This window comes from Mus musculus, chromosome 8, assembly GCF_000001635.26.
Source record: "Mus musculus strain C57BL/6J chromosome 8, GRCm38.p6 C57BL/6J".
In the NCBI taxonomy this organism is placed as follows: domain Eukaryota; kingdom Metazoa; phylum Chordata; class Mammalia; order Rodentia; family Muridae; genus Mus; species Mus musculus.
In genome coordinates, this window is record NC_000074.6 from 109823539 (window position 1) to 109846774 (window position 23236).

General features: G+C 39.5%; 1 protein-coding gene, 1 long non-coding RNA gene and 2 other non-coding genes across 5 annotated transcripts in view; 2 read left to right on the forward strand and 2 right to left on the reverse strand.

Annotated features, from left to right (window-relative positions):
- Ap1g1 (adaptor protein complex AP-1, gamma 1 subunit) overlaps positions 1-23236 on the forward strand; it is an 85628-nt gene that overhangs the window by 44956 nt on the left and 17436 nt on the right. The window contains exons 4-14 of one of the 2 annotated variants that reach the window (NM_009677.6): positions 3056-3197; positions 4700-4796; positions 6061-6137; positions 7075-7083; positions 9179-9274; positions 9652-9732; positions 9930-10028; positions 14205-14260; positions 15381-15494; positions 19815-19955; positions 20787-20841. In NM_009677.6, coding sequence (NP_033807.2) covers positions 3056-3197; positions 4700-4796; positions 6061-6137; positions 7075-7083; positions 9179-9274; positions 9652-9732; positions 9930-10028; positions 14205-14260; positions 15381-15494; positions 19815-19955; positions 20787-20841 — 967 coding nt within the window. The remainder of the gene's footprint in view (positions 1-3055; positions 3198-4699; positions 4797-6060; positions 6138-7074; positions 7084-9178; positions 9275-9651; positions 9733-9929; positions 10029-14204; positions 14261-15380; positions 15495-19814; positions 19956-20786; positions 20842-23236) is intronic. The other variant, NM_001301211.1, reaches the window with a different exon arrangement.
- The window catches only part of Gm17344, a 31164-nt gene continuing 21756 nt past the window's right edge, over positions 13829-23236 (reverse strand). The window contains exon 4 of the long non-coding RNA XR_003947453.1: positions 13829-14004. This is a non-coding gene — a long non-coding RNA (predicted gene, 17344). The remainder of the gene's footprint in view (positions 14005-23236) is intronic.
- Positions 15774-15837, forward strand: Snord71 (small nucleolar RNA, C/D box 71). The gene has a single exon (NR_028532.1). It is a non-coding gene; the product is annotated as a small nucleolar RNA, C/D box 71 (small nucleolar RNA).
- Gm25321 lies at positions 17050-17151 on the reverse strand. Its single transcript, XR_003947644.1, has one exon. It is a non-coding gene; the product is annotated as a U6 spliceosomal RNA (small nuclear RNA).

Consider the following 23236-nt stretch of genomic DNA (forward strand, 5'->3'; position numbering starts at 1 on the left):
TCGAGACAGGGTTTCTCTGTAGCCCTGGCTGTCCTGGAACTCACTTTGTAGACCAGACTGGCCTCGAACTCAGAATGGCTTTTTAATAACTCAGTATTCTTTGCTACTATGCTAAAAATGAACACGTAGCCACTTCTTAACAGTGAAGGACAGTGTGGACTGTGAAACTCTGCCTGATGTATTAATAGTTTAACAATTCACTGCTCTGTTACACTTTAACATTAAGAATTTTTTTTTCTGTGTGTTTCTCTGTGTAGCTCTGGCTGTCCTGTAGCTCACTCTGGGGACCAGGCTGGCCTCCAACTCAGAGATCTACCTTTCTATGCCTCCTGAGTGCTAGGATTAAAGTTGTACTCTGTTGCTGACACCACTACCACCACCCAGCTAAAAAAAATGTTTATAAACATTTACTTTTGTGTGTGTGTGTTGGGCTGAGTGTGTGGGTGTCAGAGAAGAACTTGGGGGGATTGGTTTTCTACACTTGTAGGTTCTGAAGACTGACCTCATCACCAGCTGAGGTGGGCAGTAATATGCCTGATCCCTTGAGCGTCTCATTCTCCCCTTAAGTTATATCACCACAGTAGAACCACTTGGGAAAAACATGTTGACAAAGTTATATAGATCTTTTAGATACTAATGTTTCAGCTTAAAATATTAAAATGTCATAGATTAGTATCGTCACTGATTTCACCACGTCATTATTTATAAACTGTCAAGTTTGTGGTGATGATAGAAGTTTTCCAAAACTCTAGTTTTTACGTCAAAGCTTGGATTATGTTGTTGGCAACAAATATGAGCTATTCCTCTTCCTGTTTGTCTAGAAAGTATGCCTCTGATTGATCTCAGCATCCTGAGGGACAGAATCACAGACAGCTGTGTGTCAGTGTAGCTGTGGCTGCCTTCCTTCCCCATCCTTGCTTTTTACCTCAGCTGTGCAGGAGTGACACAGTGCCGCTGCCTTGTCTGGGGTGTGGACAGGCAGCTTCCCACCAGGTGACAGCAGTATGTTAGGATTAGGAAAGCAGTTTGGATCTCATGAACTCTTGAGAATTGCAGAAATCCTTTGAACCTGTAGATTGTAACCCCTTTGGAGCGTGTATATCAGACATCTCACATATCAGATATTTATATTACAATTCATCACAGTAGCAAAATAACATCTCTATGAAGTCGCAGTGAAATGACTTTATGGTGTGAGTGTGTGTGTGTGTGTGGGGGGGTCACCAGAGCATGAGGAACCATATTAAATGGTTGCAGCATTAGGGAGATTGAGAATCGCTGCTTTGAATCATGTTGTGCTAATGATACAGAATGCTTAGCACCCGACTGGTAGAAGTGTCATAGATCATATGATGACTTGGCTTCTGAATAACAGAGTTGTTTTCAGTCTGTAAGTATGCTTCATGTTTTAAATACCTTAGCCTTTTTTTTTAAATAAAAAGCTGTTTTATATAGTCATACTTATTTTCTGTTATGATCAGAATTTCTGAGGCTATATTATATAAAGAAAAAAATATTTTAGTTTGCAGATTTAGAGGCTGAAAGTCCATGATGTGGCAGCCTACCAAACTGCTTAGCTTCTGGGGAGGGCCTTGTGGTCGATAGCATCGTACAGCAGGAGTATACACTAGGGAAAGGAGGGGTCACACCAGGAAGCAGGGATCTCTTGCTCCTTTAACATACCTCAGTTTTATGGCACATGTTGAGTTCTCAACACCAGTGTTGCTTCCATGACCTACAAGGCTCCGTGTCTTAAAGATTCCACTGTCTGCAGACTGGGACCCAGCCTCACTGTCTATTCCATGAGCACACTGGGACCCAGTCCCACTGTCTGTACTATGAACACACTGGGACTCTGCCCCACTGTCTGTCTGCACCATGTACACACTGGGACCCAGTTTCCAGTGTACAGGGACTCTCAAACCACATTGATCTCTTAAGAAAAAATTAGAATGGGTCTTGGTAACTAAGTGACTACCTTGGTATGTGCTTTGATTAGTGCTATTTATATCATTGTAAAAACAATTCCTGCTTTTTCTTCTTGAATAATTGTAACTAGAAATATAAAAATATATTTGATGTAACATGGCTAACAGAAGTCCAAAAAGTCAGAGTAGTTCTGTTTTGTTTACATTATCTTAAATTCATTAGCAATTGAGATTTCCTTTTCTGATTGTGTTTTGATATTTATTTATTTATTGGAGACAAGAGTCTCACTGTGCAGCTCTAGCTGACTTGGAAATTACTATGTAGGCCAGGCTGGCCTGGAACTCATAGACATTCTCCTGCCTTTGCTTCCCAGGTTCTGGAATTAAAGTGTGTGCCACTTTTATGTTGACACCAGGCTATAAAAGAATTTCAGTTAGAATGAATCTTAACTTTTCTTAAAGGCAATACTAGATTATCTCTTAGACACCTTTCAAGACAGTTTTGCTACATCTTTTTACATTCAGTGGTTGCTAAGTTTTCTAAAGTGGATATCTTTAATATCCAACAGGTAACATATTCTTGTTTGTCATTTTGAAACCTTGGATAGAAATTTTAGACATTGTTGGTTCGCTGTGTTAATAATTTAAAATAAAGTTGGAATAAGCATAATTTAGTTCTATTAATTTTAAATGAATTTTTATTGTGTGTGTACTGCGTGTTCATGTGTGTTCGCATTTAAGTGTGCACATGTGCTATATAGTACTTGTATAGCCTTATGTCTCAGTCCTGTTTTCTACCTTGTTTGAGACAGAATCTCTTGTTCTCCCATTTCTTATCCTAGGCTAGCAGTCCTGCAAAAGCCTCTGGAGAGTTTTCTGTCTCCACTTCCCATCTGGCCAAAGGGCACACATGTGCTACTAAGTCTGGCTTTGCCTGGGATCTAGGGATCTATACTCGGGTCCTTAAGTTTACAAGGCAAGCTTTCTCCTGAGCCATCTCTTCAGCTCAGATTGTTTAGTTTTTAAATTTTTAAAAATTTTTTAGTGGAGTAATCTTGAAACTTTGTTAGGCTGCTTCGTGGGGAGGCCGAGCATTTGTTCCAACTTCTCCCCTTTTTCTCTTACAGTGATCTTAATCATAGCACGCAGTTTGTGCAGGGGCTAGCACTTTGTACCCTCGGCTGCATGGGCTCCTCGGAGATGTGCAGAGATCTTGCGGGAGAGGTAGAAAAGCTTCTGAAAACCTCCAACTCTTACTTAAGAAAAAAGGTAACTGCACGAAGTTATGTGTCTGTCTGCGCTAGGCATATTAGGGAACTGGGAAGCCAGGGCACTTATTTTTGAAAGCTTAGATGAAATTAAAGTATTTTTTCTTTGTTAGAGCAAATACATCTAAGTGGTTAGACATAAATTTAGATTCCTCTTTATTTTTAAAGAAATAATTTGTAGACAAACTAGATCCTCAGTGGCATACCCGACTACTTTGTAAATCATCTCACATATTAAAATTGTGATAATGAACAGTTTCTCATTGACGTTTGTACTAAGTGGCACATGTGCTCATGTCTTTGTACTTGCACCTTTGTGTCCTTTAAGGGCAGTCCTGCTGGGGCCTAGATGGCTGGGAGAGAAGGATGGAGGCCAAGTCCCAAACTCCTGTGTCTGCTGAGGGTAGTAATAGAGAGAATGCTCTGATTCCCACGTACATGCCTCGGTTTGTTTTTAAACAGTTTTCATTGAGTTTACAGTTTTGCTTCAGTCCTAAAACCTTGATAAAGGAAGGGTAGAATGTATATGTCCAAGAAATGAGCATAAACTATCATCTTGTTAGCATTTATTGAATCTGTTACTGCTGTGAGATTAAGAATCATATAGGGCCATTTCTTAGGATTCTGTATTATGCACACAAACACAAGCTTCCTTAGTATGTATGCTTGTGCTTTCAATACTGTGGGAACTACTATTCTTTTCGAATGTACAATATTGCATTAAATAAAACACTCTTTTCCAGATTGGAATGCCTCCCCATAAAGTGGAAGGGAGTTAGCAGGAATCGTTTCTAAGCAGTCTAAGTTGGTGCTGCATTTGAGTAAAGTAATGGCTGTATTTACTTTGAGGGTTCACCGGAGTCAGTCTTCAACTATCCTTTCTTTCTGGAAAACAGATGAGGAAGACTGTCTTTTCTTTAGGAGACACTAGTTAGTACATTTACACTAACCCCATCCTTCCTTCCTCCTGTTTTCTCTCCGTTTACTTTCCTTTTTGTTTATACTGAGAATTGAACTCAGTTGCTCCCAAGCTGTATTTCCTAACCCCCTAAGTGACTTTCTTGACTTGAGAAGAGTCCATTGAGGGCAAGATACTGTTAAACTTAGTATTAGGTTTACAGCCAGTGTCTTTAAGTTACACAACACTGTTAGATGTATTGATATTCAACTCAGGGATGTCTATATCAGAGATGGAAGTCTGTTCCTCAGAATTTTACTTTCGTTTAACTTTTGTGATAAACTGGTATTGACTATGATGTAATTGAAAGTGTTTTTCTCACTTGTCTGGCAACATGTGAGTAAAGAGACATGTGAGTGTCAAGTTTCTCCTTGTATGCGCTAGTACACACTGGAAAGCCCCAGGCAGCTCCATATTACTAAATTCCGTTATCCAACTTCTTACTTTTTCTAATAGATGTACTAGTTGGTGGTGTTCTTTTATAAGACTGATTGCCCTGGCTTACCAGAAATAAATTTTTTTTGTTCTTCTATTTTTCTTTATAGGCAGCACTGTGTGCTGTTCACGTCATCAGGAAGGTTCCTGAACTTATGGAGATGTTTTTACCAGCAACAAAAAATTTATTGAATGAGAAGAACCATGGTAATGTGATTTGGATGAACTTATAAAGTATCAAGAAAGGAAGGGTCAGCCCTGTGTCTCAGGGCAGAACACTTACTGGAGGTCTTGCCTGCTAGTTCCTAGATTTACAGTTCAATTGATTTCTTCATAGTAAATAATACCTTTCAGTTCTGGTCCTGTCTTAAGTTATTAATATTCAGTATGATGTGCAAATGATCATATCTTTGATTTTCATGTAATAGCCCTTGATTTCTTGATTGTTTTATAATAAAGGAAAACATTTTCCTTTACTATCAAGAGTTAGGAATATAAAATTAGTAAAAATTCTTCTGAGTTATTTCTAACAGGAATCTGCAGTACATATTTAGATATCTATATAAAAAGCTTGAGAGGAATTAAGTAGAGTGTGGCTGCTTTTTTCTTTTCCTTTTCTTTCTTTTTTTTTTTTTTTTTTTTTTGGTTTTTGTTTGTTTGAGACAGGGCTTCTCTGTGTAGCCCTGGCTGTCCTGGAACTCACTTTGTAGACGACCAGGATGGCCTCGAACTCAGAAATCCGCCTGCCTCTGCTCCCTAGTGCTGGGATTAAAGGCGTGCGCCACCATGGCCGGCTTATTTTTGTTTTGTTTGTTTTGTTTTGTTTTTTTCTTTTCTCTTAAACCTTTGTTATTATCATGAACTCAGTGAAATGAGTTCGAGTAAAATTTTATATCTTAAATATTAAGAAAAAAATGACATAATATATTTAATTTCATTAAATCATACTTAAATTAATTTAAGTTTGTGCTGTGCCCAGACTGCTCACAACAAGTGCTGAGCACAGGGGGGTCTAGGTGGCTCTGTCATTTATTACTTAGTGAAATGTCCTTTGAGATTGTTTTTTACTAACTTTGGGACAAGGGATTTGACTTGTCATTTGTCATTATCCGGTGTTTGAGACATTTTATCTGAATATCCAGTATCTTACTAAAGTTTTTGTGTAGGATTGTCTGTTAGAATGTAGCTAAAATGTATTGAGTAAACCGGGAGAAGGAGAGATGTGATTTGTAGGGATGTGAGCCTGGCTATTCACAGATGGCCAGGCTGGCTCTTGTCATCCTAACAGTTGAGAAAGTTGTGATGTGAGCAGTGTTGCAGCAGCAGCCTCTGCTCAGTGCCGTGGTCCTTAGGAGAGGACTGACAAGCAGGAGCAGTGAGCCTCCTTTGGGAATCCACCTTCAGGGATGTGAAACCCTTTTTCTGGAATTGAGTAGACCCTCATTTTTGCTTCCCTTTGACCGTTCCACAGGTGTCCTTCACACGTCTGTAGTCCTCCTCACAGAGATGTGTGAACGGAGCCCAGACATGCTCGCACATTTCAGAAAGGTAGGTGCCTTCTGTGTGATTTTCCTGACAAGTACATGTCTTTTTCACTTAGGATTTTCTTCTGAAAGCAAGCAATGAAACTGAATAAAGGATGTAACTAGCCCTGCTGTGTGATGGGGCTGGAAGCCAGAGTTAGGCATATAAGAGCTGGTATTAGTGTAGGGTTTCCCCTTTCAGAATACAAGTCTTTCCTTGTTGGCAGACATACCAACTGCTCATGTGTTTTATCTGTTGTTTTCACAGTGAGCCAAGCAATGTAATCTGAGCTCAAATTACAAATAGAATTGTTTCTCTTTATTTTTAAGACAGGTATTTTTTGTTTTTTTTTTTTTGTTTTGTTTTTTCTTCAGGTGAGAATAGCAAACAGAATTTTGACTTTTATTAGTTTGTTACAGTGTTTATTTTAGGCCATAAATTCCTGTGAAAATCCTACCTTTTTAAGGTCCTATGTCCAGTGGAGGGCAGGGGGCTCACCCCCTCCCCTCCAAGACAGTGTTTCTGTATGTAGCCCTTGGCTGTCCCGGAACTTGCTCCATAGACCAAGGTGGCTTGAATTCAGAGATTCAGTTTCCTCTGCCTCTGAGGTGCTGGGATTAAGAGATGTGCACTGTACCGCCTGGCTTCCTTTCCCCCTTTTTTATAGCATTTAAAAGTAGGCACTTGTATTTCTCCCTTTAACTTACTAAGAAGGATTCAGAAAGATGATTCTTTGTCTAGTTAGGAGCATTTGTTCCTTTAGAGAGGACTGCTGAGCACTCCACAAAGAGCTCATACTTTCGGGTGGTTTTTTTTTTTTTTTTTTTTTTGGCTCCCTCTTCCTTAGATGTTTATGTGTTGATTAAATTAATGTAAAACAGTATGAGACCCGTATCTGTCCCTAATGCTTGCTTTGTATGTTTTGTTCCTGTTGTCTGTTTGGAATCCTGCTGTATGTTAGAATGAAAAGGTAAGAATTAACCCTCTTTTTTTAGATGGTGCATGCTGGCTTTAGGTCCTTAGTAGCATTTGTGTATCCATCCACAAGTGTGGCTTTTAACTGTACTAATGCTGAAGCTGTGCTTAATACTGTGAATTATTTGTTCTAGCATTTTTGGCTAACTCCCTGGTTCAGTTTCTGTCTTGTCTTTTAATCTCCTGATTCCAAATCCAGCCTTGGATTTCAGTTGCAGCCTTCCCTGAGTTGTAACCCTCCTCCTCTGCCTTGCCTTCATCTTCATGTGAGAGGCTTTGAGCAGCTGCCCTTCCAGATCTGCCTGGCGCCCTTACACAAAACATTGCTTCCTTTTGAAGTAGATACTTTAGAGCCATCTGTGGGTAACCCATACTTGGAAAAGCTCCACATGTCCTTGTGCGCTGGAGCTCAGGCTCAGAGCTTTTATCCCCCTCTCACCTGGACTTAGTCTTGCTGAGGAGCTTCGGGATATTGAAAGGGTTTAGAGGTGGAGTCCTCGGCACCAACTGATTTTCATGGCTGCAGCTTTTCCTGTTACCGTGCTTTGTTTGTCCTGTCATCGGTTTTAGTAACTTGCATTTTTGTCTGAAAACTAAAGCTGGGTTCCAAGAACTTGTATGCTGAACACTTGGTCATGAGCTTTCTGTCCAGGGCAGCCTTATGCAGTGTGCTGGCCTCGGCAGCACAGAAAGCAGTTTCTCAATTCAGTGAGGACTTCTCCGAGAACTAAGTCAGATTCTTAAAGGTGACTAGGGTGGTATGCAGTGCTCAGAGTGCAGAGAGCAGGGACTGTGTGAGCTGAGCTGAGTATCTTCTTTACACTTTGGTCAACAGACTTACTGAGATTTTATTTAGAGTTTACAGATCTCTGAATTTTAGACTTGTCTTATTCTTGGAGTTGTCCAAATTTGATTTTTGTTTTAATGATTTAGCAGTCACTAAATTCTGAAGTATCATGGCTACGTGACTTAAGGTCACATATGCTCTTTTGCATTTGTAAATGGCGGTAATGTTCTAGTGTTTTGGGTGCTTGTCTTGAGTGTAGCTTGGCCTTTCATTTTAATCTTAGTACCTTTCTAGGTTTTGGGGAGTAGGGAGGGAACAGAATAAACACAAGGGAAAATGATGAATTGCAGCAGTGTTGGCTCTGTTCAACTGCCCTATAAAAAGATGTAGTGTTTGTCCCCTTTCTTGTTTAGTTTTAGGTAATAAGAGCTGTTCATGTAGATAAATGGGGTTTTCTTTTGGAGACTGGGAAAGTTCAGTTGTGGCAGACGTTTTGGTATAGGGATTTCACATTAAGTAATTGATTAACAGAAAGAAAATGAGCGTTCATATATATTTGCAAGCATCTGTAACTAGATTGACAATAATAATTGACCTGGACCCAGAAAATGAAGGTCAAAGGAATTCTTAACTAAGGAATGTGTAGTCTATTGGGTGTGATAGGAGAACACACTAAATATGGCAGAATTCTGTTTGAGTACTGGGCAGGACACTGGGGTCTTAGGTATGCTTTCTCCATCTGTCATTTCCGTTTGGCTCATGTTGGTCACTTGGGATTTCCTGCTGCTTTTTTGGGAAGGGATATATAACTAAACCTATCTTCAGAGGAGAGACCTTTTTTTTATTTGAAGTGTGATATGCTTTATATTTAATAAGATCATTGGTTAATGCTTGATATGACTTTATTAGAATGGATAAAAAAGAACTGATTTTTGCTACCCAAGAGTTTCAAGTTCTACAAAAGTAGACCTGCAGCATGTCCCGTAGATCTCTTTTATTTGGTTCCCATTAGCTCTTGGCCCACTATGATTCTAGTGTCTTTACATATTGAGCTCCAGAGGAAAAAGATCTGGCTTGTTTTCATGCTGATGAAGTGCATATTACTTGGTAGGTTTTGGCTTCAGTATCTGAGTTAATACTTCAGCCATTTGCATTACTGTATTTACAGCAGAAGAAATTTCTTGGACTCAGACCCTTGCATCAATTTTCTAAACCAAAGGCTCTGCTTATTGAAGAGATAGGTTCATAGAGTCACTATTTTGTTGTTGTTGTCTTGATACATCTTTTTTCTTTTCCCCTGCAGCTTGTGCCCCAATTAGTTCGTATTCTAAAGAACCTCATCATGTCCGGATATTCCCCAGAACATGATGTCTCTGGTATCAGTGACCCCTTTTTGCAGGTGAGGCTGAAAAATATTTGGATAAATGTCACGTGACTGCAATGCTTTTGAAGAGATTGGATTTTTTCATCTTAAGTTTATATAGGGTACAGATTTGATAATTCATTAATTATATTAATAAGTGAACCGGGACCAAATAATTATTGCGTTTAATTAATGAAGTGACAGTGTAACTGAAAGTTTATTAGTAGCTGCGAAGGGTGGGCTATCTTATAACTTCATTAGCTGTGGACATGTGCATGGCCTCTTTCAAAAGATGTTGAAAATTCTCCTGACTTATCTCTGATGCATCTAACTTCCTTTACATTATTTGGGTTCCATTCTGAATGAGATTGAGTCAGACTTAATTTGTTGACCTTTTGTATCCTGCATATTAGGTACGAATTTTGCGGTTATTAAGAATTTTAGGACGGAATGACGATGATTCAAGTGAAGCTATGAATGATATATTAGCACAGGTGAGTTGATCCAACTTGAAATCTATTAAGTTTCATTTTCGTCAGTTCTCTTCTACAGAGAGTAGAAGGTGTGGTTATTAGGGTGAGTAGTTTCTGTTTACTCCTTAGTGAGTTACTGAAATCACAGTATGTCTCGTTGCATTCGGTAGTTTTGGAAGTGTTGCTTTCTCACTTATGCACTGCTGTCTGTTTTTCAGGTTGCCACTAATACAGAGACTAGTAAAAATGTAGGAAATGCTATTCTGTATGAGACGGTTTTGACTATCATGGATATTAAATCAGAGAGTGGATTGCGAGTAAGTCTTTTTGAATCTTCTCTTTCCTCTAAGATTTCCTCCTTATTTAGAGTGATTAAATTGGGCTTCAGTACTTTGGAAAGGAAGGACTGATGTACCAAAGCATGATACTATGTTTTCTATGTGTGCTTTAACCTTGATGAAGATGATAAGGCTTGGAAGAGTTAAGGAGGGATGTAGCTGTATACCTGTCGTTAAGGAGAGCTATCAGAATAAGCTTTTACTAGGGACACAACCTGAATTGTACCCATCATTTTAAACAAGGCACAGATACAATATTTAAATAAATTTATTTAAGGAATAAACCTAGAGAACAAGAAACTCAGGTAGCCCCAAAGTTATACGGAGTGGAAAATGTTAGCTCTGTAGATTTCACACATAGCTACTAGGTCTCCTTCAGAGGGAAACAATGTTTTGTGATGCTTCGCTTCCTTTATACTCAAACAGCATCTTGGCATAACATAGATGGGGCTGGCCTGGAACTCTTCTGTAGGGTAGGTAGGTTGTCCTCAGTTTCTTGATTCTTCTGCTTTAGCATCCCAGTTCTGGGGTTATAGGTGTGCTTCACCACATCCAGCCCTTTCCTCTACTGTCATTTAACATTGAAACAGTTTCAGACGTTTTGAAAGATTTATTATTTTTTTTATTTGTGTGCATTCATGTGCTTGTGGTGAGAGCAGCACCCCTGGATACCAAAGGAGGATATTGGGTTCCCTGGACATCAACCATGTCCTCTGAACTGCTCAGCCATCTCTAGCCCCTAAAGCCTCAGCTTCTATATATGCCCTTTGCCCACTTTGCCCTTTGTCCAGAATGCCAGGCCGCACATTGTTATTTTTCTTAGTACTGTGATACCAACTGTGTATGCCTCCCCAACCCCCATGCTACCTCTAAAACTCCCCTCCCTCCTCTCTTCCCAGTCCCACCCTCACAAATCCCTCCCCCATTATACCCCTTGGATAACACCCCATGGCAGGGAACAGAATCTGAGACAGCCCCGCTCCACTTGTTAGGGGCCCATATGAAGACCAAGCTGCACATGTAGTTTATTTTTTATGTGGATGAGTGCCTGTAGGTATATATGTGCTCCATATGAATCCCTATGCATGCCTGGTTCCTATGGAGTTTGGAAGAGAGCATTGGGTGCCCAGGAACTGGAGATATGGATGATTGAGCCATCATGTGGGTGTCGCTGAGCCTCCAGCCCTGTATGTTGGTGTCTTTAGTACTGTGTATTTACTGTCTTTCCCTTTATAATTAAAATTTTTAGGAGGAGATAACTTTGAGCCTGTGCAAAAATACATTTTTAGGCTTTTGTTCATGATTTTTGTTATCTGTCAGATATTCTTGTCTTTAATAATTGCTAGGATGATATTCTAATATTAGTCTTCATTTTTCTCCCTGATTAAATAATAAGAGTTTTATGGAGTTATCCCTGTGAATTTCTCCTTAACCTAATCAATAATTGCTCAGTAGCAATCTATTAATGTAACTATAGTAAAATTTTTTTGAAGCAGTGTTTCTCTGTGTAGCCCTGGCTGTCTTGGAACTTACTCTGTAGACCAGGCTGGCCTCGAACTCAGAAATCTACCTGTCTTTACCTCCTGAGTGCTGGGATTAAAGGCGTGTGTTACCCACCCTGGCTTAATCCAAGTATTAATATTATAATTGCTAATCCAGAGCCTTTAAAGAAATAGACTTACCAGTTAGAGTATGATATTATGCTAGCCTGTGATATATCAAATCAACTTCCATCAATTTCTTTTTTTCCTCCTTGTAAGCAAAAGCAGCAGCTGTATATTGGTCTCTCTCTGTTAGAAAAATGGTATCTTGAAGCTGCTTTTTGCAGTTACCATTTGGATCACTTAAAGATTTGTAAAGATGGCCTTAGTACATTTATATAGCTAAGAAACCAGTACTGGCAGACTTTTCCAGAGCTTTTTTTTGTCTTGGTATCCTCCCCCCTTTTTTAAATCAATTTTTTTTTAAATTAAAACACTCTTTAAATGACTTTATTTCATGTATATGGTTGTTTCTGCTGAAAATACATTCATGCGTCATTTGCGTATCTGGTGCCTTTGGAAGGCAGAAGAAGGTGTCAGATCCCTGAAACTTGGTTTACAGATGCTTGTGGCTACCATGGGGTGCTGTGAATTAAACTCAAATCCTTTGGACGAGCAAGAGCCGGAGCTGTTAACACTGCCATTTTTCCAGTCCCCCCCTCCTTATTTTTAAGAAAATTATTTATTTTGGAAAATTAGTCCTTAAAAACACCATTTTGTTTTGTCTGTGGGTTTCTCCTCAGATTTTGCAAAGATACAGAAACAAAACAAAACAAAACAAAACAAAACAAAAACCCAACAACCAAGTATGGAGATACAGCTCATCTGGTAGAGTGTTGGGTTCTATCACTTCAGCAAATGAAGTGTTCTGTCTCCTTCCCTTCTAATCTGTATAGCTGCGTAATCAATAGATACTTTACTTCTAACACCAGATATGGAGATTTTCAGTGATATTTTCAGTGGCCACCAGTTGGTATTCTTTAACTTAATTCAGTTTAAATATTCTCCACTTTGAGATAGTGTCAGATCTCAGGCTGAAGGCTTAGTTCTACAGGACAGTCTCCCACATCAGATGCTAATTGTATAATTGGTATTTTAAACCAGCCAGCTGTGATTCTGGGTTCCTACATCCCTCTCTGTGAGCTTAATTAACATGCTAGAATGGCTCACAGAACTCAGAGGGATACTCACTTGTCCTTGTTATAGTAAAGACTATTCAGAGGATAGGGATGAATATCTAGATTGGCAAAACAGGGGACAAAGCATAGAGGGATGGAGAAGAAGCACGTGTACCATCTTTAGAAAACTCCATGTGTCTAGCTATTCCAAAGTCCTGTTGTTTTGGGTTTCATGGAAGCCTCATTGTGTAGTCATGGTTGATTAAATCATTGGCTAAAGGTGAAGATTATAACCTTCAGCACTTTTTATTTCCAGGATCTTGAGGAAGGGCTGAAAGCTCCAGCCTCCAATAGCATGGTTGCTTCCTCTGACAAGCTAGCCCCATCCTCAGGCCATTCAGGGATCCATCAAAAGTTACCTCATAACAACTAAATGTAAGAATAGAGATGGCTCAGTGATCAAGAACACTTGCTATTTTACCAGAGGACTAGAGTTTAGTTCCTAGCACCTATGTCAGGTGTAACTTCAGCTCCAGGGTTCCAGTGTTCTCTTCTGACTTCTGAGGACACACACACACACACACACACACACACACACCCCATAAATAAGCACGCATTTTAAAACCTTTTGAAAAAAATTAAAACTAAATGAAATTTAGGAGCTGTATGTCAAGAAATGGGGACGACAGTATATTTCACAGTATCATATATCTCATACGAATATAACCATATAGTATTTATTCCTTTGCTTGTGTTTTCATCTCTTTTGCTTTTGTTTTGTCATATGTCAGATGCCTTTCTTATAATACCTGAATAAGACTCCATTGTACATGCTAGTAATATATCCAGCAGATTTGTGGTTGATGGCTATCTAGGACATCTCCTATCACGTATTCCTTGTTGATATGGCCCCAGGAGATTTTGTGTCTATGCTTGTACCATGCATTTGTTACATACATTCGTAGAACTATGTGCTGCTGGAGTATGCATTTCTCTTAGGTTCAAGGTCATTGTTGATTTTATTGTCCTTCTAGCATTAGGCGGCATTCCAAAAATGGGGTATACTTTCATTATACCCTCCAGTTATTTTGGTAATTACTGCTGAAACTGAATGTGGTTTTTAAAAATAATTTATTTTGTACGTGTGCACATGCATACATACTGTTCTACACACATGGCGGTCAGAGAACAATTTGAGGGAATGGATTCTGTCCTTCTATTATGTGGGTACTGGAACTCAGGTCTTCAGGCTGTGGCAGGCACCTTTATATATCTGTTGAGCCATCTTTCTGGCCTCTGAAATGAAACACGATTTTAAGAATGCCTTTAGATAACTTCTCCTTTTGCTAACAATTTATAGATAACCAGCTGCCATCTTTAGGGAGCTTCTACCCAGAGGCCAGAAATTTATTCTTTAGATTAAGAAAACAATATAAATATATCATTTTTATAGATTAAAAAAAAAACAAAAACAAATGTATGCTATTTCTCTTTAGGTTCTAGCCATAAATATTCTTGGTCGATTCTTATTGAACAATGACAAAAATATTAGGTAAGTCAACTGAAAATTTTTTCATATATTTTATATTATAAAAATTAGTATTTTACAGAGTGGCTTTGCTCAAGATTTTATATATATATATATATATATATATATATATATGTATATTATGTATTGTGTGATCTAGAATTTGAAGTAAGAAATTTTAGTTTTAGTTTAGTCTTAAAATTGCTGTTTTGTAAATAATTTGAGGATTTTCTTTGTGGCTTAATGTTTAATTTATAAGTTAAGGGCAAACATCATATAAAGGGCCAAATGGTAAACATTTTAGGCTTTCTGAACCACAGGGTCTTTGTAGCAGTTACTTAATTACATTGCTTTGGTGGAGGTGGTAGTGGTGACAGTTTTGAAACAGGATTTTTCCATGTAGTCCTGGTTGTTCTGGAACTCAATTTGCAGACTAGGCTGGCCTTGAACTTAGAGATCCACCTGCCTCTGCCTCCTAAGTGTTGGTATTAAAGGCAGGCACCACCATGCCCAGCTTTAAATTCAAGTTCTTATAAATAGATAGGAGCAGTTTTTGGTATTGGTATTAAAAAAGAGCAGAAAACATTTAAATGATGAAATTAAAGTAATTTCCTTTTGTACATTGTGGGTAAGGCAGTGTGAAAAAGCATATATACTGTATTTTTTTCTTGGGAAGATTTAGTCAGTTACTGTTAGAAGTTTGAATAGGGCCTGGGGTGGGGGTGGTGGGTGGCGGTGGCGCACGCCTTTAATCCCAGCTCTTGGGAGGCAGAGGCAGGCGGATTTCTGAGTTCGAGGCCAGCCTGGTCTACAGAGTGAGTTCCAGGACAGCCAGGGCTATACAGAGAAACCCTGTCTCGAAAAACCAAAAACAAAAGCAAAACCCCCAAAACAAGAAGTTTGAATGGATGCTGTGAAAGCAAGGCTAGTTCCAAAGACTCCCCACTTGTCCCAACTGTCGTTTCTGCTCCTGTTGCCATAATGATGCTACTTCCTAGTCACTAGCTCTGTGCTCACCTTGACATACTTTCAGATGTGTGCATCTCCTCATCTGTTGGACAGCTTTGTTATTATTCAGACAGAGGGAAAACTTCCTTGAGTTTTACATTTTAGCTTATTTATTATGAAACATTGTTCTGTGCAGATATGTTGCTCTGACATCTCTGTTGAAGACTGTGCAGACAGATCATAACGCTGTACAGAGGCATAGAAGCACAATTGTGGACTGTCTGAAAGATCTGGATGTCTCCATAAAAAGGTAAGAAAGAGAGTCTCTCTCCAGCCTGGTAAGTGGAACAGATTTTTGATAAGGCTGTGTCTGTCCTCTACCAATTTGATAGTTTGTTGAAATTTTGAGAGCCAAGCTTTTAGGTATTTAGTCCCTGTGTTCAGAAAGGAGTTCCAGTTATAGAGACCCGTGGGAAATACTGAATTGTGCACTGAGAGTGCTCTTGGTTCTTAGGTAAAATAATTGGCGCAGTGTACTGGGCCAGTGTTTCCTTAGCAGAGGTGCTGTGTTACGTGTGCTGGAGGATGAAGTAAGGAGTGATCCATCGGCTAAGTGTTTTCCCACTGTGCTGACACTCACATTGCTGACAGTGCACGTTTTCACAGCACCTCATGATCCCAGAGGCAAGTGTGAGAAAATCTCCATGGAGACATGACTGTAGGCAGTTGTCACTCTCAAATGTCATAAATCTCTCTGTTGAGTGGAATCTGGCAGTTCTTCTCATAGAAGTGTGGAATTTATAGTTTGCTTTAGTGAACGTTTACTGTGTTCAAATTCAAGACAAAGGAGATTTAAAGTGATCTTTGAAGTCATTTAGTCAACAAACATTTATGTACACAGAACAAATGCTAAGTGCTTGAACAATCTACAGATAAGACCTAGAATTAGTAATACCAGCTTTTTTTGTTTTGGTTTTGTTTTTGTATTTTGAGACACAGTTTCTCTGTGTATTAGCCCTGGCTGTCCTGTAACTCTCTTTTTGTAGGCCAGACTGACCTTAAACTCAGAGATTCGCCTGGCTTTGCCTCCCAATTACTAGGATTAAAGGTGTGCACTACCATGACTGCTTTAGTAATACCAGCTCTTATGATATTCCCCTCTGGATTACCCCTCTACCACCCCCTCTCCTATGCCCCCTTTGCCTCTATGAGGGCGCTCCTCCACCCATTCACCCACTCCCACCTCACCCCTCAGCACCCCCTGTGCTGGGGCCTCATGCCTCCCTCCCTTCTCATTGATGTCAGATAAGGCTATCATCTGCTACATATGTATCTGGAGTCCTGGCTCCCTCCATGTATAATCTTTGGTTGGTGGTTTAGTCCCTGTGAACTCTGAGTGGTCCAGTTAGTTGATATTAATACTAGCTTTTTTTTTTAATTACGTATTTTCCTCAATTACATTTCCAATGCTATCCCAAAAGTCCTCCCCCCCCCCCCAACTCCCCTACCCACCCATTCCCATATTTTGGCCCTGGCGTTCCCCTGTACTGGGGCATATAAAGTTTGCCTGTCCAATGGGCATCTCTTTGCAGTGATGGCCGACTAGGCCATCTTTTGATACATATGCAGCTAGAGTCAAGAGCTCCGGGGTACTGGTTAGTTCATAATGTGGCACCTACAGGGTTGCAGATCTCTTTAGCTCCTTGGATACGTTCTCTAGCTCCTCCATTGGGGGCCCTGTGGTCCATCTAATAGTTGACTGTGAGCATCCACTTCTGTGTTTGCTAGGCCCTGGCCTAGTCTCACAAGAGACAGCTATATCAGGGTCCTTTCAGCAAACACTTGCTAGTGTATGCAATGGTGTCAAAAATATGGAACGCTTCACGAATTTGTGTGTCATCCCTACGCAGGGGCCATGCTAATCTTCTCTGTATCGTTCCAATTTTTAGTATATGTGCTGCGAGCACTAATACTACTAGCTTTTAAAAGAGCTTTGGAAAAGGGTTTTATGGCACCTTCCTTCTTAGTTAGTTCTCACAGTAAGTCATTAAGAAGCAAGTAAGTTCTGTGCCTGATTAATAGACTCATTAAATTATAGTCATCAAATGATCAGGTGACTATAACCCTTGAAACTTTGACCCTTAAACTTTAACCCTTGAAAAGGGCAATTCTAGAAATAGAAGTCAGACCTTCTTTCTCTTATTTTCGTTGGGCTAGGGTATTTGACAGAAGATGCAACAATAAGAGCTGATCCTCAAGCCAGAGCTGTTTCTCATTGTGACTCCACACCTAACATTTTCCCTACCTTTTCATTACACTGTTGCCTCTGATGTAAAATGTAGGTAGAGGGCCACCCAGTTTCAGAGGTTTACAAAATACTAAACTGAATTTATATATATTAAAACTATCTTAACTTCTCATGGGAATGATTATATCATTGAGGGTTGAGGGTTGAATTGCTGTTGTGTGTATTAGTTAATATGTTATCATGTACTTAACCTAATTGTTAGTTTTGAAACGCAGAGTATGTTTAGTATTTACTACCTCCACTAGACGGTCTCAGAATTTTCTGAGTAGCTGAGGTTGATTTTGAACTCCTGATTCTCATGTCTCCAGCTCCTAAGACTAGGATTATAAGCATGTACCATTCATTATTCTGGTTATGAAAATTATTTGAAAATTTTGACCAAATATGAAAAAATGTATATGGAGTTTTGTATGTTAAATATTTTTATCTTTGCCTTTATTAACAAACTTAATAGGCATCTAAAGAAACTTTTATTTGATCTTATAGGTGTTTCCCCCACCCTCCCCTTTAATGGTCAGTTTCCTGTTAAGTTTGTTTTTACTATACTATACCTTTTTCAAAATAATTATTTTTGATATTATATATAATTACATCATTTCTTTTCTCCAACCCCTTGCATACCCCATTGCTGTATATACACATACAACTCTCTGTCTGTCTGTCTGTCTGTCTGTCTGTCTGTCTGTCCCTGTCTCCTAAATATATACATATAACCTGTTCAGTCTGTATAATGCTACTTGTATATATATGCTCTCATTAAAATGTATAGTCTCTTTCTCTTGAATTATGGCTAGGTGTGTATGTGTGTCTTACTCGGGAAGAGTATTTTTCCCGGCTCTCAGCATTTCTTAGTCCTTTGTTTATGGTTGAGGCCTTGTGTGCTTTCTTTCACATTAGCATGTCTGTTGGTGTCCCATTCATGTTTTGGGGACTAGATCTCTCTATGTAGTAGTCCTGGGAGATATGGAAGTCATTATGTAGACCATGTTGGCCTTAAACTTGTGATGATCTTTCTGCTTCTGCCTCTTACGTGCTGGAATTACAGAGATCCACCTGCTTCTGCCTCCTGAGTGTTGGGATTAAAAGCATGGACTACCACACCTAGCAGTTTTTATTACTTTTACATTGGTACATTTATGTGTGTGTGTATAGACATGTGCTTGTGAGGTGCCCTCAGAAGTAAGAGACTTTGGATTTTCCTGGAGTTGGAGTTAGAGGTGGTTGTGAGCTGCCTGAGGACCTGAGCTCTTAATGGCTGAGCTCTCTCTCTAGTCCCATAACCAGTGTATTTAAGATTTATTTTTATGCTGGGTGGTGGTGGCGCACACCTTTAATCCCAGCACTTGGGAGGCGGAGGCAGGTGAATTTCTGAGTTCGAGGCCAGCCTGGTCTACAAAGTGAGTTCCAGGACAGTCAGGGCTACACAGAGAAACCCTGTCTCGAAACAAAACAAAACAAAACAAAACATTAATTTTTATTACTTTTAATTATGCTCTCCCCTTTTGAGACAGGGGTCTGGTGTAATCCAGGCTGGTATTAAAGATACTATGTAGCTGAAAATGATTGTGAATTTCTTATCTCTCTGCCTTTACCTTCTTAGTGCTGGGAGTATAGATATGGCCCACTTGCTCAGTTTCTTCACTGCAGAGTGTGGAACCCAGGGCTTTGAACATGACAGGCAGGCACACTTAACACCTAGGCTACATCCCCAGTCCTATGATACTGTTTGATGTAAGCAAAGTTATGTTGTATTTGGAGTGCAAGTAGAATATCATAAACAAATACATTTTTAGAGAAATAATACAGAGACATTTTCATTGGGTAATAGCTTTATGCTTCTTTTTGAGAATTCTAAGTCTTAGAATAGACTAAAGAACTATAGTTATTAGACTTTGCCTATGTTTTTTATTGGTGTTCTTTGTTATTCATTCGTCTCATATTGATTGATTGACTGATTGATAATTTATTTATTCATTCATGGGGAAGGGTCTCATGTAGCTTAGGCTGATCTTTTTCTAGCTGTGTAGCTGAGAATGCCATTGACTTCTGACCTGCCTCCGCCTCCCAAGAGCATGGAGATATAAGTGGCTGTGTGGACGTGTGCCACCATGCCCAGGTTCTCTCAAGGATTCCTGGAGGAGAGTATTGGGTTAACACTCACAGTAAGAGCTGTCATAGGAATACATTTTCATGCTTATCTGGCTTGTAAAGAGTGCAATCACAGACTGTACAGATGTTTATGCCACTGCTTTTGGTATATAGGGAAAATACCTGAGTATTTGTTACATTCCCACCATCAATATGTTTTTTCCTCTCTGCAAGACGTGCAATGGAACTGAGTTTTGCCCTGGTGAATGGGAATAATATCCGAGGCATGATGAAAGAATTACTTTATTTTCTGGATTCCTGTGAGCCAGAATTTAAAGCTGATTGTGCATCTGGAATCTTCCTTGCTGCAGAAAAGTAAGATTTAATTTTTATTTTCATTGGTAGAAGGTGCTTGGAACGTCCTAAAAGCATCTTTAAAACATGGTGCCAAGAGACGCTGTAGACATGTTTAAGACACATAGCATTGATTTCTAGCACTGAATTAGAAGTAATTGTAGCCAATGTTGAAAAAAGATGAGAACAAACAATATACTTTCCCTCTGTATCCATTCTCAGCCTCACACCTATTATGAAGAGACAGAAAAACATCTGAATTAAAGCCATGTGTAAAATCCAATTTACACAGTGCTTCTCACTAGTAGGGTTGCTGTGGGGTGTTGACACACATGCATGTAGAGGTGCAAGATTGATGTTCTCAGTTGCTCTTTCACCTTCATTATTGCTGGGTTCTCAGTGAAACCCAGGGCTCTGTAATTTGGCTGAGCCTCTCATCCAGCTTGCTCTGGATAGTCCCTGTTGCCAACCCTCCACACTGCATTCATGTGAGTCCTACACTGTGACTCTGGTTCTCAGGATTCTGACTCAGGACCAGATCTGCTGAGCTTTCTCCTTAGCCCTCCTCAGTTGCCTTCTTCTTTCCTGACAATGTGATTTGTCGTCTGAGAAACTGTGGCAAAGTCCCATGTTATCGGCACATTACTCCTATTGTAATATTGTGGGAAATGTGAGTTTGATTATATTTGATGCTTTGTTGAAATGATGGTTTCTCCTAGGTTTTATAGTGTAATGTCTTCAAATAGAATAATTTTACTAGAAGACCTAGAAAAGATTGTAGAACAGAGCTTTTGAAAGTCACTGGGTATAGTGCAGTTTATTAATTTCAGTGTTTTCACCTTATTTTCTCAGGTACGCACCTTCCAAACGGTGGCATATAGATACAATTATGCGTGTCTTGACAACGGTATGTAGCTTTTTAAAGCAGACTATATAGTGAATGTACCTAGAAATGAGGCAGATGAAACCCCTACTCTCATAGAGGAGATTGGAAATTATGTAACTGTCCTGGTCTTGCTTTGATAAAAACACTGACAACTTGAGAGGAAAGTGTTTGAAGCTTAGAAGCTACAGTTCATCACAGAAGCCAAGGCAGGAACCTAGAGGCAGAAATTGAAACAGGAAATGCTGCTTGTTCCCCCATGGCTTGCTGAGCTTACATTCTTATAAAACTTAGGACCACCTGCACAGGGGTGACAACACTCTCAGTGAGCTGAGCACATCCAACACCCCCCTCCACAACCACACACAGAGCCCTTGCCTCCCAAATCAGTCATTAATCAAGAAAATGCCCCACAGGCTAATCTGTTAGAGACAATTATTCAGTTGAGGGTCCCTCCTTCCAAGTGACTGTAGTTTTTGTTAAATTGACAAAATATGGGTTTCACTGTGTTGGCTAGGCTAACCTAGCATAATGTCAGGTTTGGATGGATGCTGGTGCATAAGGCACTTAAGTCAAGTGTTTTATACTTTGGTTAGAGAAGGTAAAATTTGAGAAATGGGCTTCGTGGAAGGAGGAGAAGGTCATGGAGATATCTCAAGTGTGTCCTAATCAAAGGGAATGGTAGGTGAGACATTCTGGGGTAGCAAGCTTGGGCTGCTTGGAAAGCAATGGAAAGACATTGAAACCAGGAAGTGGAGAGAGGCAGTGGGTAGTTTTATTTCAGAGTCCTAACACGTGCCATTATACAGAGATTACTAAGTGTTGGATTTATTTTGAATAAGGTAGAAAGGGGTTGCAGATTATTTTTTCCTTGTAGTGCCAGGGATCAAACCCAGGGCCTTACACATGCTAGGCAAGGGCTCAGACTTGGAGTTCTGTCCTCTATGCAGTTGTTGCGAGGTTTGAATGACTACATTTATTTTACAGTTCCTGTTTCAGATGTTTTCTTTTCTTTGGCATTCTTCTCAGATTTGAGGATGTCTGTTTGTTTTCTGTTTTAACTAGTTAATAGAGTGTGGTGGTCGAGCAAGAAGATGTACTGTCTGACATGATGTTACTAGAAATTGATACCATAAAGGAAATACTGCATTTAAAGTTAGAAACTCATAAACCAGCAGATCTAGGAACTAAGCAGGGAAAACATCGCAACACAACAGCATATTGATACCTTTAATATGTAAATAAAATGGGAAAATCCAGTGACCAGTGATTGGCATTTGAATTGGTAGTTCACAAAAAGAAAGAAGTGTTTAACACATGAAAAACACTTTTACAGTTAAAGAAATAATAGGAAAAGTAGAAACAAAGTATCATTATTAATTCTGTTGTGCTTTCTCCTCTGAGAGTCCTCATGGAGCTCAGGCTGGAAGAGAACTGGCTGTGCAGCCAGGGCTGACTTTGAACTCTTAATCTTCTATCATCTACCTCCTGAGTGCTGTGATAATAGGGATGCCCCTGTCTTCATACTTTCTCCTTTAGCTTGGAAGCCTCAGCCTTAGTAGCTGAACCATCTCTCCAGCCATCTTGTTTTTGAGACAAGATCTGTCTCAGAAACAGACAAGCTGTCCTGTGTTGTTCAGCAGGACAGGTGTGGGCAACCCACTAGGCTTCTATTATACTTTCTAAACCCAATTTCTAGTATTAGTTAAAGAATATGAACAGGTAGAAGTGACTGCCATCAGTCCTGGTGACTGAGTCTAATCCCTGGAGTGCTCATGTTGGAAGAAGAGGACTGACTTTCAAAAATTGTCCTCTGACCTACATATTCATGCCACAGCACACAAGCTCATATACATATAACATATAGAAATGTGTAATTAACACTTGAAACAATGGAGAAGCAGGCCCCACTGTTTACTTGATAGTGTAATAAATTGTGTTATCTTTTCAGAGTACAGTATGGAAGTCTGCAATTAAAGTGTTAGGTTGTACCTTTTGCTGCATTGATACAATCTTTTAGGTTTTAGCTTAGGAAAATAAAAAAGACAAGTGTAGAAAAATATGAATGTAAAAATGTTCATCTTGCTGGGTGTTGGTGGTACACATCTTTAATCCCAGATAGAAGCTGTGGATCTCTGAGTTCAAAGCTTTCCTGGTCTATAGAGCGAATTCCAGGATAGCCAAGGCTACACAGATAAACCTTGTTTGGAAAAACAAAACAAAAAGTTTCAATCTTGTTTTATAATAGAGGCCAACTGGACACAATTGTTAGTGCATAAATGAGAATTGGTTCAGTAAGTTATGATGATGTAGATGCATTTATTTCTGGACATGGTGGCTTATAAGCACTTAAGGAGTCTTAAGGAAAAGGACCTCCAGGATTTCAAAGCTAGCCTGGGCTATAGAGTAAGTTTAAGGC